The sequence below is a fragment of the Somniosus microcephalus genome, chromosome 6 (genome assembly GCF_052327205.1).
Source record: "Somniosus microcephalus isolate GS21.2 chromosome 6, FLI_Smic_1.0, whole genome shotgun sequence".
Taxonomy (NCBI): domain Eukaryota; kingdom Metazoa; phylum Chordata; class Chondrichthyes; order Squaliformes; family Somniosidae; genus Somniosus; species Somniosus microcephalus.
Window position 1 is genome coordinate 267,350,785 of NC_140992.1, and position 13,074 is coordinate 267,363,858.

General features: G+C 46.6%; 1 protein-coding gene across 1 annotated transcript in view; it reads left to right on the forward strand.

The window, feature by feature from the left end:
* The window catches only part of adamts18 (ADAM metallopeptidase with thrombospondin type 1 motif, 18), a 293,677-nt gene that overhangs the window by 152,842 nt on the left and 127,761 nt on the right, over nucleotides 1-13,074 (forward strand). The window contains exon 8 of the mRNA XM_085992058.1: nucleotides 10,247-10,400. Coding sequence (XP_085848184.1) covers nucleotides 10,247-10,400 — 154 coding nt within the window. The remainder of the gene's footprint in view (nucleotides 1-10,246; nucleotides 10,401-13,074) is intronic.

The window sequence follows — 13,074 nt, forward strand, 5'->3', positions numbered from 1 at the left end:
AAGCCACAAAACATCACTAAATCTTCAAATAAAGTTTTTTAAAAAACCATTACATTTTTAAAATAACTATAAATTACATGAAATAACTATTTTAAACAATAATTTAAATTTTTGAAAAATTCATTACATTTTCTAACAGGGCTAAAAATAAACTTACCTTTCTTTAAAGTATTTAAAAATAATAAACCTGTGGAAAAAATGTTTTAATTTTAATTAATTCACCACTTACCTTGTTAAAAGCAGGCCTTGCGACTGCTTTTTAAAAGTGTAGCTGCTGGAGACTTACCCTCCCGGAGAAACCCGCAAAAAAAACGTAAGTTCGATGCGCACGCGCTGCCACGCGTTCGACTTCTGAACCCCTTCTTTCAAGGGAATGGAAGTTCCGGTTTCCCACGCATGCGCAGTGCATGCACGAAACCGGCACTTTCGTTGGGCCTACGCGTGAGTACCCCGTGCGTACTCACCCGTGGGTCCTGAATTTCTGGGCCGTAGTATTATTGGTCACGTGGTTAGCAAGGTTCAGTCAGATGCAAGAATCTGATTGCACGACAAACTCAGAAAGCAGCTATTGCACTTCCACACCAAGAACCCAAGGGCAATTAGGGATTGGCAATAAATGCTGGCTTTGCCAGCGACGCCCACTTCTCCTGTACAAATAAAAGAAAACGACCAATTTATGAAAGTCGGTATCATTCAAAGCATTTAAAGTCGTAATTGAAAAATGAACTGAGCTGTAACTGTAAACATTTCACAATTCAACTTTAAACTGAGGATAATGCCTGGGCCTCTTGCCAAACCTGGCAGTCAATTTACCAGCAAGCCCAGTCCGAGGTGTCAACAGTTTAAGACCACTCGGATCCAAAAGCCGTGGGATGAGTTTTAATTGAACCTCAACCCAAAATGAACTTGAGTTTGAACTATTTTGGATTTCTGTGGAAAGCCGTGAATTTGACCCAATTGAAACCACTTGGGAGTAGGTGTAACCCGTCCTCCAAATAGCTCCCACCTGCACGTGAGTGAATGTGCTGTCCTGTCAGAAGTTTCATGCCAGCATATAACAGCTGATGGTTGGCCTCTGTTGCTTAGGAACAGGAATAGGCCATACGGCCCCTCGAGCCTGCTCCACCATTCAATAAGATCATGGCTGATCTTTGACCTTGATGTACTAAAACTCACTACGCACTTGGTTTGAGTATAAAGCAAGGCTTTAATCAACTTGTTTCAGAACATGGAAGTTGTTAGATCCGTGATTCTTTAAATAGGATGTTTCCCCAAGAACTACACGGAGGCTGTAACTTAACAATCAACAGGTGTTTACAAGAGTAGAGTAGTCTCACGACTGACGTACAGATGCCTGCTCCGGCTTTATATACAGGTGTGGTCACTGCCGGTACTACAGTATACAGGAGCTGTAAAACAGTTCTCTCTTAAAGGTACATACACAACAATTCCTCCCCTTTTAGATTAACAGTACCATAACATTCATTTAACAATTAACATTTTTAACATGCAACATTAACTGAAAATAGTCCATTTATAAATTCAGTCTTTGGGGCGGCTTCCTGATCCTTTCTGGATAGCGCCTTCCCTGAGGTTCTTGTTCTTGGTGCGGAGGCGATTCTGGCCCCCTTTCATCGGTTAGTTCATCAGTTTCCACTGCTACTGTTTCTGAGGTAGATGCTACCGGTATGTCGGGTTCAGCCCCAGGTACGCGAGGCATGGGGTTGACTCGTTCCTGTGACGCTAGGATCTGGTCAACGTGGCGTCTCACAATGTTCTCCCCGACATCCACTGTGTACATTAATGGCCCCTGCCGTGTGCATATCGTTCCGGGTTGCCATTTCTCTGTTCGGTAGTCACGGGCCAAGACTGGTTGTCCTACATTGAAGCTCCTTGTCGGCTTCTCATTGATGTGCTGGAATTGTTTATACTCAACATTTCTTCGCACATTTGGTCTGAGCAAATCCAGACGAGATCTCAATCTTCGGTTAAAGAACATCATGGCCGGGGTCTGGTTGGTAACTGCATGTGTCGCATTTCTGTAGGCTAACAGGAAATTGTCCACCTTATGCTGTAGTGGAATTTCATCATCGCACATGGCCTTTATCGCCTTTTTAAAGGTTTGTACGAACCTCTCAGCCAATCCATTTGTGGCTGGATGATACGGGGCGGATGTGTAATGCCTTACCCCATTCCTTCTCATAAATTTCCGAAACTCTTCGGACACAAACTGTGGTCTATTATCAGAGCAAATCTGCTCTGGCAAGCCGTTCCTGGCAAATATGGTCCGTAGGACTGCAATCGTTTTCTCTGTAGTGGTTGAGGACATTTTTATCACCTCAGGCCATTTCGAGTGCGCATCCACTGCTATTAAGAACATTGAGTCCATAAATGGACCAGCAAAATCAATATGCACCCATGGAGAGGAGGGCCAGTCCCATGGGTGTGGAGGGGCATGTGGTGGTGCATTTTGGACCTTCTGGCATCCTGAGCAGCTCTTGGTTAGGTCCTCGATTTGTTGATCAATCCCCGGCCACCACACATAAGCCCTAGCAAGGCTTTTCATTTTTACCCCTCCCAGATGCCCTTCGTGAAGCTCATTGAGCACTCTCTCCCTTAACTTGGGTGGAATTACCACTCGGGATCCACACATCACTGTCCCCTGGCATACTGACAGCTGTTCTCTTCTGGATGAGAATGCTGGCAACAGTGAGTCGCCATGTGTTGGCCATCCCCTCACCGTCAAATCATATACCCGAGACAGTGTCGGATCATTGCAGGTCTCCTTCTCTATATCCGCGTTAGTTACTGGCAATCGTTCAATTATTGACGAATAAAATATCTCGATAGGGTCCACTGCTGGTGCTTCCTCCACAGTAGGCAGTGGCAAGCGTGATAGCCCATCTGCGTTTCCATGCTGTTTCGTGCCTTTATATTCTATTTCATATTGATTCGCCCCTAGAAACAGGGACCATCTTTGTAACCGTTGTGCAGTCATCACTGGAACGCCCTTCTTAGGATTAAAGATGGAGAGAAGTGGTTTGTGGTCAGTCAGCAAGGTGAACTTCTGCCCATGCAGATAGTGGTTGAATTTTTTTACTCCCCATACTAGGCTGAGGGCCTCCCTATCGATCTGGGCGTAGTTGCGCTCGGCTGAGGTTAGTGACCGAGACGCAAAGGCTACTGGCCTCTCCAACCTGTCTGGGAATTTATGCGACAGCACCGCTCCAATACCATAGGGTGATGCATCACATGCCAACCGAATTGGTAGTGCTGGGTTGAAATGGGCCAACACCTCTTTTGATGTGATCAATTCTTTGCACTTCTGGAAAGCTTGTTTACATTCGTCATTCCACTTCCATGGTACCCCTGTTTGCAGTAGGGTATTCAGTGGGTGTACTACTGTAGACAAATTTGGTAAGAACTTATGGTAGTAGTTTACCAGCCCGAGGAACGATCTCAGTTGTGACACATTTTCCGGTGCTGGAGCCTTGACTACTGCCTCAATCTTTTCAGGAGACTTATGTAACCCTTCTTCATCAATAATGTGGCCACAATACGAGATCTGCTTCTGGAAAAACTCGCACTTGTGGCGATTAGCTCGTAGCCCATATTCCTTTAATCTAGTGAGCACCTTCTCCAGGTTGGTGAGGTGATCACTGTCATTTTCGCCCGTGACCAGGATGTTGGCCAAATAACACTGGGTCCCTGGAATCCCTTGCAGGACTTGACCCATTGCCCTTTGCCAAATAGCCGGAGCCGATGCTACCCCGAACACCAGTTGGTTGTATTGATAGAGACCTTTATGAGTGTTGATCGTGAGGTATTGTTTCGAGGCTTCTTCTACCTCCATTTGCAAGTACGCCTGGGCCAGATCAATTTTGGTGAAGCGTTTACCTGCACATAGCGAGGCGAAAATATCCTCAATCCGTGGAAGCGGATATTGTACCGTGCGAAGGACTGGGTTCACTGTCACCTTAAAATCCCCACAGATGCAGACCTTCTTTGGTTCCCCAGGCGTATTACTCAACGACCTCTTCATTACAGGGACGATGGGTGTAGCCCACTCGTTCCAGTCTACTTTGGACAGTACTCCTGAATGTTCCAACCCTTCCAGCTCTGCTTCAACGGCTGGTCGGATCGCATAAGGCCTTAAAAAACTTTTGACTTGCATTGTTCTCTATTTTAATCATTGCTGTTATGCCTTTTAGTGTTCCGAGTCCCTCCTGGAACACTTCTTTTGCATCAGTTATCATTTTTGACAGTCGTCCAGGTGTGGCGTCGTCATCCTTTTTGGCCTCAACCTTCAGTGCCTGTATGGAACGCCAATCTAATTGTATCTTCCGGATCCATTCACGTCCTAGTAGTGGTGGTCCTCCATCTGGCAATACATATAGGTCCATTTTAGGTATTTCCTGGCCTTTCTATATCACTTTCACCCTTATTTTTCCTTTGGGGTAGACTTTTTGCCCCGTGTACGTCTTCAAGACAATCTCTGTAGCTTTCAAGGGTATATGTGGAAATAGCTGCTTATAGTCCCTTTGGTTTATGACTGTTAGGGCTGATCCAGTGTCCAATTCCATTTTCACTTGGACTCCGTCTATCTTGAGCGTGACCCAGATAGTCTGGTGATCCTCCATTTTGGTTACCTTATGTAGTTTCAGACAACCCAGCTCCTTGCTTCCGGAGTCTCTATCATTTCCCTGTTCGTCTGAACTAATGTCCATCACCTTGTGTACCTTTTTGTACTTCTCCTGTGGAGATTTCTTGCTGTTAGTTTTCTTCCCTGACCTGCAGACTCTTGCTATGTGTCCTGTTTTTCCACACTGTCTGCACACTTGGTCCTTGAACCAACAATCCTTCTGATCGTGTGTTGTTCTGCCGCAGCGATAACACTTCCCTGCTCCTTATGACATTTCATTGGTGCCGTATTCTTGCAGTCTCCGTTGTATCTCTGCAGCGCCCCGTGCGGCTGCTTCGTGTGATACTGCCATGCTGAAAGCCTTGTCCAGCGTAAGATCCTTTTCTGATAGAAGCCGTTTCTGGGTTCCTTCACTTTGAAGCCCACACACAAACTTGCCCCTTAACGTATCTGCTAGTCCCACTCCAAACTGGCAGTGTTTCGATAGCTTGCGCAGTTCCGTTAAGTACTCAGCATTGCTTTCGTCTTTGTTTTGGTTCCTTTTATGGCACTTAAATCGTTCTGCTATCAGCAGCGGTGTGAGGTTTAAGTGGTCCTGTAGGATTTCTACTATGCTTTCGATATTCTTATTCACAGGCTTCTCTGGGGTTATTAGGTTTCGCAGTAACCCATAAGTTTTTGCACCCATGGAATTTAACAAAACCAGTGCTTTCCTAGCATCTGGCACTTCATTCGCCCTGCAGTACACCTCAATATGTTCCACATATGTCGCCCAATCTTCGACTTCATTGTCGAACATAGAGAAACTGCCACTCTTCGGCATCCCTGGGTGTGATTTAACTGTCAAAAATGGCGTCTCCCGCGCTCTCCCTTCTTCTCCGCTGGAACAAAATGGCGTCTCCTGCGCTTTCCTTCCTTCCCGCGCTCGCCCTTCTTCTCCGCTGTCAAAAAGAATGGCGTCTCCCGCGCCCTCCCTTCTTCTCCGCGGCTCAATGGCGTCTCCCGCGCTCTCCCTTCTTCTCCCCGCGGACGCGGTTCAGCCCTTGAGCCCTGGCTGTGCTCTGCGCGTTCTCCTGTGCGTCTTTCACGTTGCCGTCGCTCGGTCCTGAACCCGGCTGCTGCTTTAACCTCTCTCTCTCTCTGCTTGTTTTTCCTCGACGCCGCTCGGTTCTTTAACCCCCGGCCGCGCCCTGTGCGCTTCACCCTCTCTCTTACCCCGTCGACGCTGCTCGGCTTTTCTACGCTGTCGGTCGGCTCCCGCCGCCACTGTCCGGGAAGGTTGTGCGCTGCACCTGTTGCCAGTCTGTTGCTGGATCGTCGTGGCTCTCAACAGCCACTCCTGCGATGTTCACTTGCTGCCGGATGACTGGGTGGTTGCTCGTGGTCGATGCCCGTGCTTCTGGCCTCAACTTTCTTCCACCGTCCTCCCGGAGTGACTCCTTGACGGGAAATGCAGAGTTGCAGGCAGATTCGAATCAACCTCGTCGCCACTGTTAGATCCGTGATTCTTTAAATAGGATGTTTCCCCAAGAACTACACGGAGGCTGTAACTTAACAATCAACAGGTGTTTACTAGAGTAGAGTAGTCTCACGACTGATGTACAGAAGCCTGCTCCAGCTTTATATACAGGTGTGGTCACTGCCGGTACTACAGTATACAGGAGCTGTATAACAGTTCTCTCTTAAAGGTACATACACAACAGAAGTCTAGTTGTATTCCACTAGCTCCTTGTCTTACAAAATGTCCCCGGCAAGCTGGGCCCACGCCCGAGTATTTATACTCCTTGGACGGCGCCACCAGCTGGCCGTCCAGCGTTATTTCATATGTAGTTTCTTGATGATGAGATTTATAACAGACCTCAACTCCACTTTCCCACCTGATCCCCCATATCCCTCGATTGCCCTTGAGCCTGTTCCGCAATTCTGTTAGATCATGGCTGATCTGTATCTTAACTCCATCTGCCCACGTTAGTTCCATATCCCTTGATACCCTTGCCTAACAAAAATCTATCAATCTCAGTTTTGAAAATTTTAATTGACCCCTAGCCTCAATGGCTTTTTGGGGGAGAGAGTTCCAGATTTCAATTACTTCCTGAACGGCCTAGCTCTAATTTTAAGGTTATACACCCTTGTTCTGAACTCTCCCACCAGAGAAACTAGTTTCTCTCTATCTCTACAATCAAATCCTTTAATCATCTTAAACACTTCAATTAGATGCTTAAACATACATACATACATAGATACATAGAAGATAGGAGCAGGAGTAGGCCATTCGGCCCCTCGAGCCTGCTCCGCCATTCAATGAGATCATGGCTGATCATCCAAATTCAGTACCCGGTCCCTGCCTTCTCCCCATATCCCTTGATCCCTTTAGCCTTAAGAAATATATCCAACTCTTTCTTGAATATACTTAATGAACTGGCCTCCACCACCCTCTGTGGCAGAGAATTCCACAGGTTCACCACTCTCTGGGTGAAGAAATTACTCCTCATTTCAGTCCTAAATGGCTTACCCCTTATCCTTAGACTATGACCCCTGGTTTAGAAACGTAGAAGATAGGAGCAGGAGTAGGCCATTCGGCCTCTCGAGCCGGTTCTGCCATTTAATGAGATCATGGCTGATCATCCAAATTCAGTACCCTGACCCTGCTTTCTCCCCATATCCCTTGATCCCTTTAGCCTTAAGAAATATATCTATTTCTGTCAATGAAAAATGAAAAGAAGCGTGTTGATTCTGTACAGTTGTGGTGAACAGGGAAAGGTGCTCAGTGTGTTATGGGATGGCAGTGAGGTAGTCTCTGCATCATTAAGAGAGGATTTTGTGAGTACCAACAAAATCCAAACGTTTACAGACAGCCCACCGTGGACAGGAGGTATGAAGTGAGCATTTTCTGCGATTTGCAAGCTGCTGCAGCAGAACTGAAACTAACATTTCTTTAAATAAAATATTTTCAGCTGCTCACACGACCGGATAGATTTTCCCCACTTGCATGTAGATTTACCCAATCCCGAATGATTTGTGTCTATTGGGTTAATGGTGTGGAGATCGTGTATGACAGACCTTAGGAAAGCCTCAGCTGCATTTTGAACCAAGTCAGGGCTCGCTGTGACTCTCCCAACATAAAATGGAGCCAAGAACACGTTGGAAACACGTTGAGGCTGTTTCCCCTGGCTGGAGAGTCTAGAATACGGGGTCATAGTCACAGGATAAAGTGTCGGCCATTTAGGACTGAGATGAGGAGAAATTTCTACACTCAAAGGGTTGTGAATCTTTGGAATTCTCTACCTCAGAGGGCTGTGGATACTCAGTCGTTGAGTATATTCAAGGCCGAGAGCGATAGATTTTTGGACTCTAGGGGAATCAAGGATATGGGGATCAGGCGGGAAAGTGGAGTTGAGGTTGAAGATCAGCCATGATCTTACTGAATGGCGGAGCAGGCTCGAGGGGGTCATATGGTCTACTCCTGCTCCTAATTCTTATGTTCTTATGAAAATCTACCATTTTTATACAGTTTGAGCGAGAGGAAACTCGCCTTCTCATTTAATATTCACCTTCATTCAACTCAACTTTTTTTAAAATCCGAGGTCCTTATCTTATATTTCTCCCACATTGCTCTCCCCCCGCCCCATCCCATCTCTCCTGAAGGCCCTGACCCTTGCTGGGGCACGGTTCAACAGTGGCTACACTTCCTGTCTAAGCCTGGAAAGGCTATTCCACAATGGGGGCATCACTGCAGTCTGGTTCCGGCCCATTTCAATGAATTCACACACTAGCTGTCCAGCGGAAAGCACAAGGGCAGCAAATAGCATTGCAGGCAATATGGGCAGTCCTAGCCATCGGGAGAGGGGACCTTGGCTGAAGGTCTCCCGACTCCCCCCCACACCCTGCATCTAACCCCGAGCCCAACGGTAGCTCACCAATTGCAATCCAGTTGGAATCAACTAACTCAGTACAGACTGGGGACCGAATATGGAATATCATATATATAAACGATCTAGACGAGGGAACTAGATGTAACATCTCCAAGTTTGCAGACGACACAAAGCTGGGTGGGCGTGTGTGCAGTGAGGAGGATGCAGAGAAACTCCAGTACGATTTGGACAGGTTGGGTGATTGGGCAGATGCATGGCAAATGCAGTATAACGTGAGGTTATCCACTTCGGTGGCAAAAACAGGAAGACAGATTATTATCTGAGCGGCAATAGATTGGGAAAAGGGGAAGTGCAACGAGACCTGGGTGTCCTTGTGCACCAGTCGCTGAAGGTAAGCATGCAGGTGCAGCAGGTGGTTAAGAAGGCAAATGGTATGTTGGCCTTCGTAGCGAGAGGGTTTGAGTACAGGAGCAAGGATGTCTTGCTGCAGTTGTACAGGGCCTTGGTGAGACCGCACCTTGAGTATTGTGTGCAGTTTTGGTCGCCTTATCTGAGGAAGGATGTTCTTGCCATGGAGAGAGTGCAGCGAAGATTCACCAGACTGACACCTGGGATGGCAGGAATGATGTATGAGGAGAGATTGGGTCGATTAGGCTTATATTCGCTAGAGTTTAGAAGAATGAGATGAGATCTCATTGAAACTTATAAAATTCTAACAGGACTAGACAGACTAGATGCAGGAAGGATGTTCCCGATGGCGGGGGAGTCCAGAACCAGGGGTCACAGTCTAAGGATAAGGGGTAAGCCATTTAGGACTGAGATGAGGAGAAATTTCTTCACCCAGAGAGTGGTGAACCTGTGGAATTCTCTACCACACAGGGCAGTTGAGGCCAATTCATTAAATATATTCAAGAAGGAGTTGGATATATTTCTTAAGGCTAAAGGGATCAAGGGGTATGGGGAGAAAGCAGGGACAGGGTACTGAATTTGGATGATCAGCCATGATCGCATTAAATGGCGGAGCAGGCTCGAGGGGCCGAATGGCCTACTCCTGCTCCTATCTTCTATGTTTCTATCCTGTGTGTAAAGTTGGAAAAATAACGGCCTATATTGTAATAAATATATATATTTTTTAATTGTACTAAATCACTCCCACCCCCCCCTAGTCTAGTGAAAGAATTTTCGTTGAACTTCACAAACAAAGCCAGATTTAACAGCCGAGCCAAGGCACTTACAAACTGGCCCACTGGGGAAAGATCCAGGGCTTTCTCACAGCTGAATCTTTTCCGTGCTTGCCTCTTAGTTCCATAATGCAGTGACCTAACTCTCCGCCAAAATATATCATATCGACGCACACTACTCTTCTCCCTCCCCAAGAGGAAAAAAACACTTTTTTTTCCCTGAAGGGGGTTTCCCCACCCTCTAACCGGACAGATCAAAGAGTGCGAATTATAACATGACAGGGGAATCATTTAGCTGTAGATTAGAGGATGAGACAATCTTCTGGGCAGTGAGATATCAGTAAATATCTTGCCAACAAAATGTCATCACTCACCACATAATCTACAGTGCTACATATGCCAAGCAACAGAAAAATTAGTTACAACATCCTCTGGGCTTGTTTTTGCCTTTTGGCTTCGTCTCACCCTTTTAGTCGTCCTCGTGCCATGTCAGATTTGTTTGTTCCTCGGGCTTGCTCTTTTTATGTGTCTGAAATGTGTTCTGTTCACAGTACAGCTCAGGCTTCTTGCCTGGCCGATGAACCGAGCCAACTGCGTGAGTACCAGTACCCTGCCAGGCTGCCGGGGCAGCTTTACGATGCTGACACACAGTGCAAGTGGCAGTTTGGAGCAAAAGCCAAGTTGTGCTCCCTCGACTTTGTGAAGGTACATTCCTGTCCGCTATATTCCTGTTGAACGGTTCCCTTGGTTTAACAGCTCTTTTATGGGGGGCGGGGGGGGGGGAGGTGGGTGGGGGAGGGTGTGGGGTCAAGCACATTAAACTGTTGATTGTAGGCAGTTTTGTCACTAGGAATTGTAGGAACACATGAGCAGGAGTAGCCCCTCGAGCCTGTTCCGCCATTCAATTAGATCATCGCTGACCTGTATCTCAACTCAAGTTATCCGCCTTGGTTCCATAACCTTTACTACTCTTGCCAAACAAAAATCTATCAATCTCGGTGTTGAATTTTTCAATTGACCCCCAACCTCAACAGCTTTTTGGGGGAGAGAGTTCCAGATTTCCACTACCCTTTCTGTGAAGAAGTGCTTCCTGACCTCACCCCTGAACGGCCTAGCTCTAATTTTAAGGTTCTGCCCCCTTGTTCTGGACTCCCCCCACCAGAGGAAATAGTTTCTCTCTCTCTACCCTATCAACTCCTTTAATCATCTTAAACACCTCAATTAGATCACCCCGTAATCTTCTATACTCAAGGGAATAAACATAATAATGGGGCCACGAATTACTATCTCCATTTGAAGTGGAAAACATTCACCGCTACTATTCGAGATTTGGTCCTGAAATTGCAGTGTCTTCGATAGCGTACTCTCAGAGAGCGCCATCGTTACCCATTTGACAGGTCCCGCAACTGTGCGCGAAATCCGGAACTTGCGGTCCGTTAAGGTACGCCTTGACAGATCATCCGAAAGGCCTGAAAAATGAGTATTGCTGGCACAGAGTTGGCCCAACAGCTGCCCAGCAATTGCCCACGCCACTCTTGCGGCTGGTAAAAGCAGGCGTAGGGCATGCTTGCATCAGCGTAAGGGTATATATCAGGCTTAAATAAAACATTTAAAAATCCCAAATTATGCACATACACTTTAAAAGAGTTTATGCAAATATTGGCCTGGATTAAGATGTTTAAAATTGTTTGCCAAAAATGTAATTTTTATTGAGGTTGACGCGATGAAGGAACTCATGAAATAATTTACAATTCAGTATATTTTTAATTATTAAAATTCTGTACGTTGTATAATTATTTGGGGATTCCATTGCATATCATTAGGGGATTCCCTTCGGAAATGATTGCAATGGAATTCTCCTTTGTCATTGGCGGACCGGGCCCACGTGATCCCAGACACGTTTCCGAACCGCCTGCGTCCCTGGGATCCGTGGGCCTTTACGCTGCCGTCCGCCTGGAGGCCTGAGACCGCAAACTCCTCGCCGTCTGGACGCCAAGAGGTACTTTCGGAATTGTTTCGTGGGTCGGAGGCGTACTCCAGATGTACACCTCCGACCGCAATTTCTCGGCCTTTATTTTTCCTTTTGAAATTTGGGTTGGCTGAGAACATGTTGTACCGCAAGCAAATTGCCAGTGGTTCCCACAGTGGGCGCAACTTGAAGTGATGAATTCAGAGCGTTACATAAAGTGTATTGTCACACATTTAAACAGATGAAAATGACGGGCTGGAAAAGAACAGCTGGTCCATCAAGCCTGCCCTACACACATGATGGCCAGAGCGTCATGACTAGAGACTCCTTCTGCCCCGGCAGCCATGTCCTCTCCTGGGAGAGGCACAAATAACCCAGAGATAAAACCCAGGGCCAATAAGGGAAAACAAAACTCTGTAAAATTCCTCTCAGACACCCTCAGGTGATCGAAACCAATCCAGGAGATCACATTGATAATGCTACGCTTACCTTCTGTATGATGTGACCTCTGCCCCGGCCAAGAATCGGTCCAGCTCCCTCAGCAAGGCATGCAGAGGATCAACACACACTGCACAAGTTAATGGACGCTTGCTCTGACTCGATTGGCCAGTCATGAGTTGGCATTGTTCTAGTGGTAGCTAGCTTGCAGTGAGAGACTGATTTATATCTCCAGTAGCTACATTTGACTTGATGAGGACATGATAAGAATGCAATGATGCGAGCAACAAGAAAAGCTCCTGCAGAAAGAAAATACTGCAGATGCTGGAAATCTGAAATAAAAACAGAAAATGCTGGAGATACTCAGCAGGTCAGGCAGCATCTGTGAAGAGAGAAACGGAGTTAAAGTTTCAGGTCGATGACCTTTCGTCAGAACTGGAAAAAAGCAGGAAATGGAACAGATTTTTAAGCAAGTGTCGGGGCTGGGAAATGGGGGAGGGGATGAAAGAACAAAAGGGAAGGTCTGTGATAGGATAGAAGGCAGGAGAGGTTAAGAGACATTGAGAGATATTCAAGGCGAGAGGAGATGGTAATGGGACAGGTTAAGAAACAAAGGATGGCTCTAGATGAAGTGTAAATTGCGCTGGCAGAATGAAAGACAGCTGCCCTGTGGGAGAGAAGAAAAAAAGACACAGACAAAAAGTGTGGATAAATAAAAAATATATATATGATAGGGGCCGAGGTTATGATCTGAAATTGTTGAACTCTATGTTGAGTCCGGAAGGCTGTAAAGTGCCGAATCGGAAGATGAGGTGCTGTTCCTCGAGCTTACGCTGAGCTTCCGTGGAACAATGCAGGAGGCCGAGGACGGTGAGGCCTGAGTGGGAGTGGAGCGGAGAATTAAAGTGACAGGCGACCGGAAGCTCGGGGTCACCCTTACGGACTGCACGGAGGTGTTCCGCAAAGCGGTCA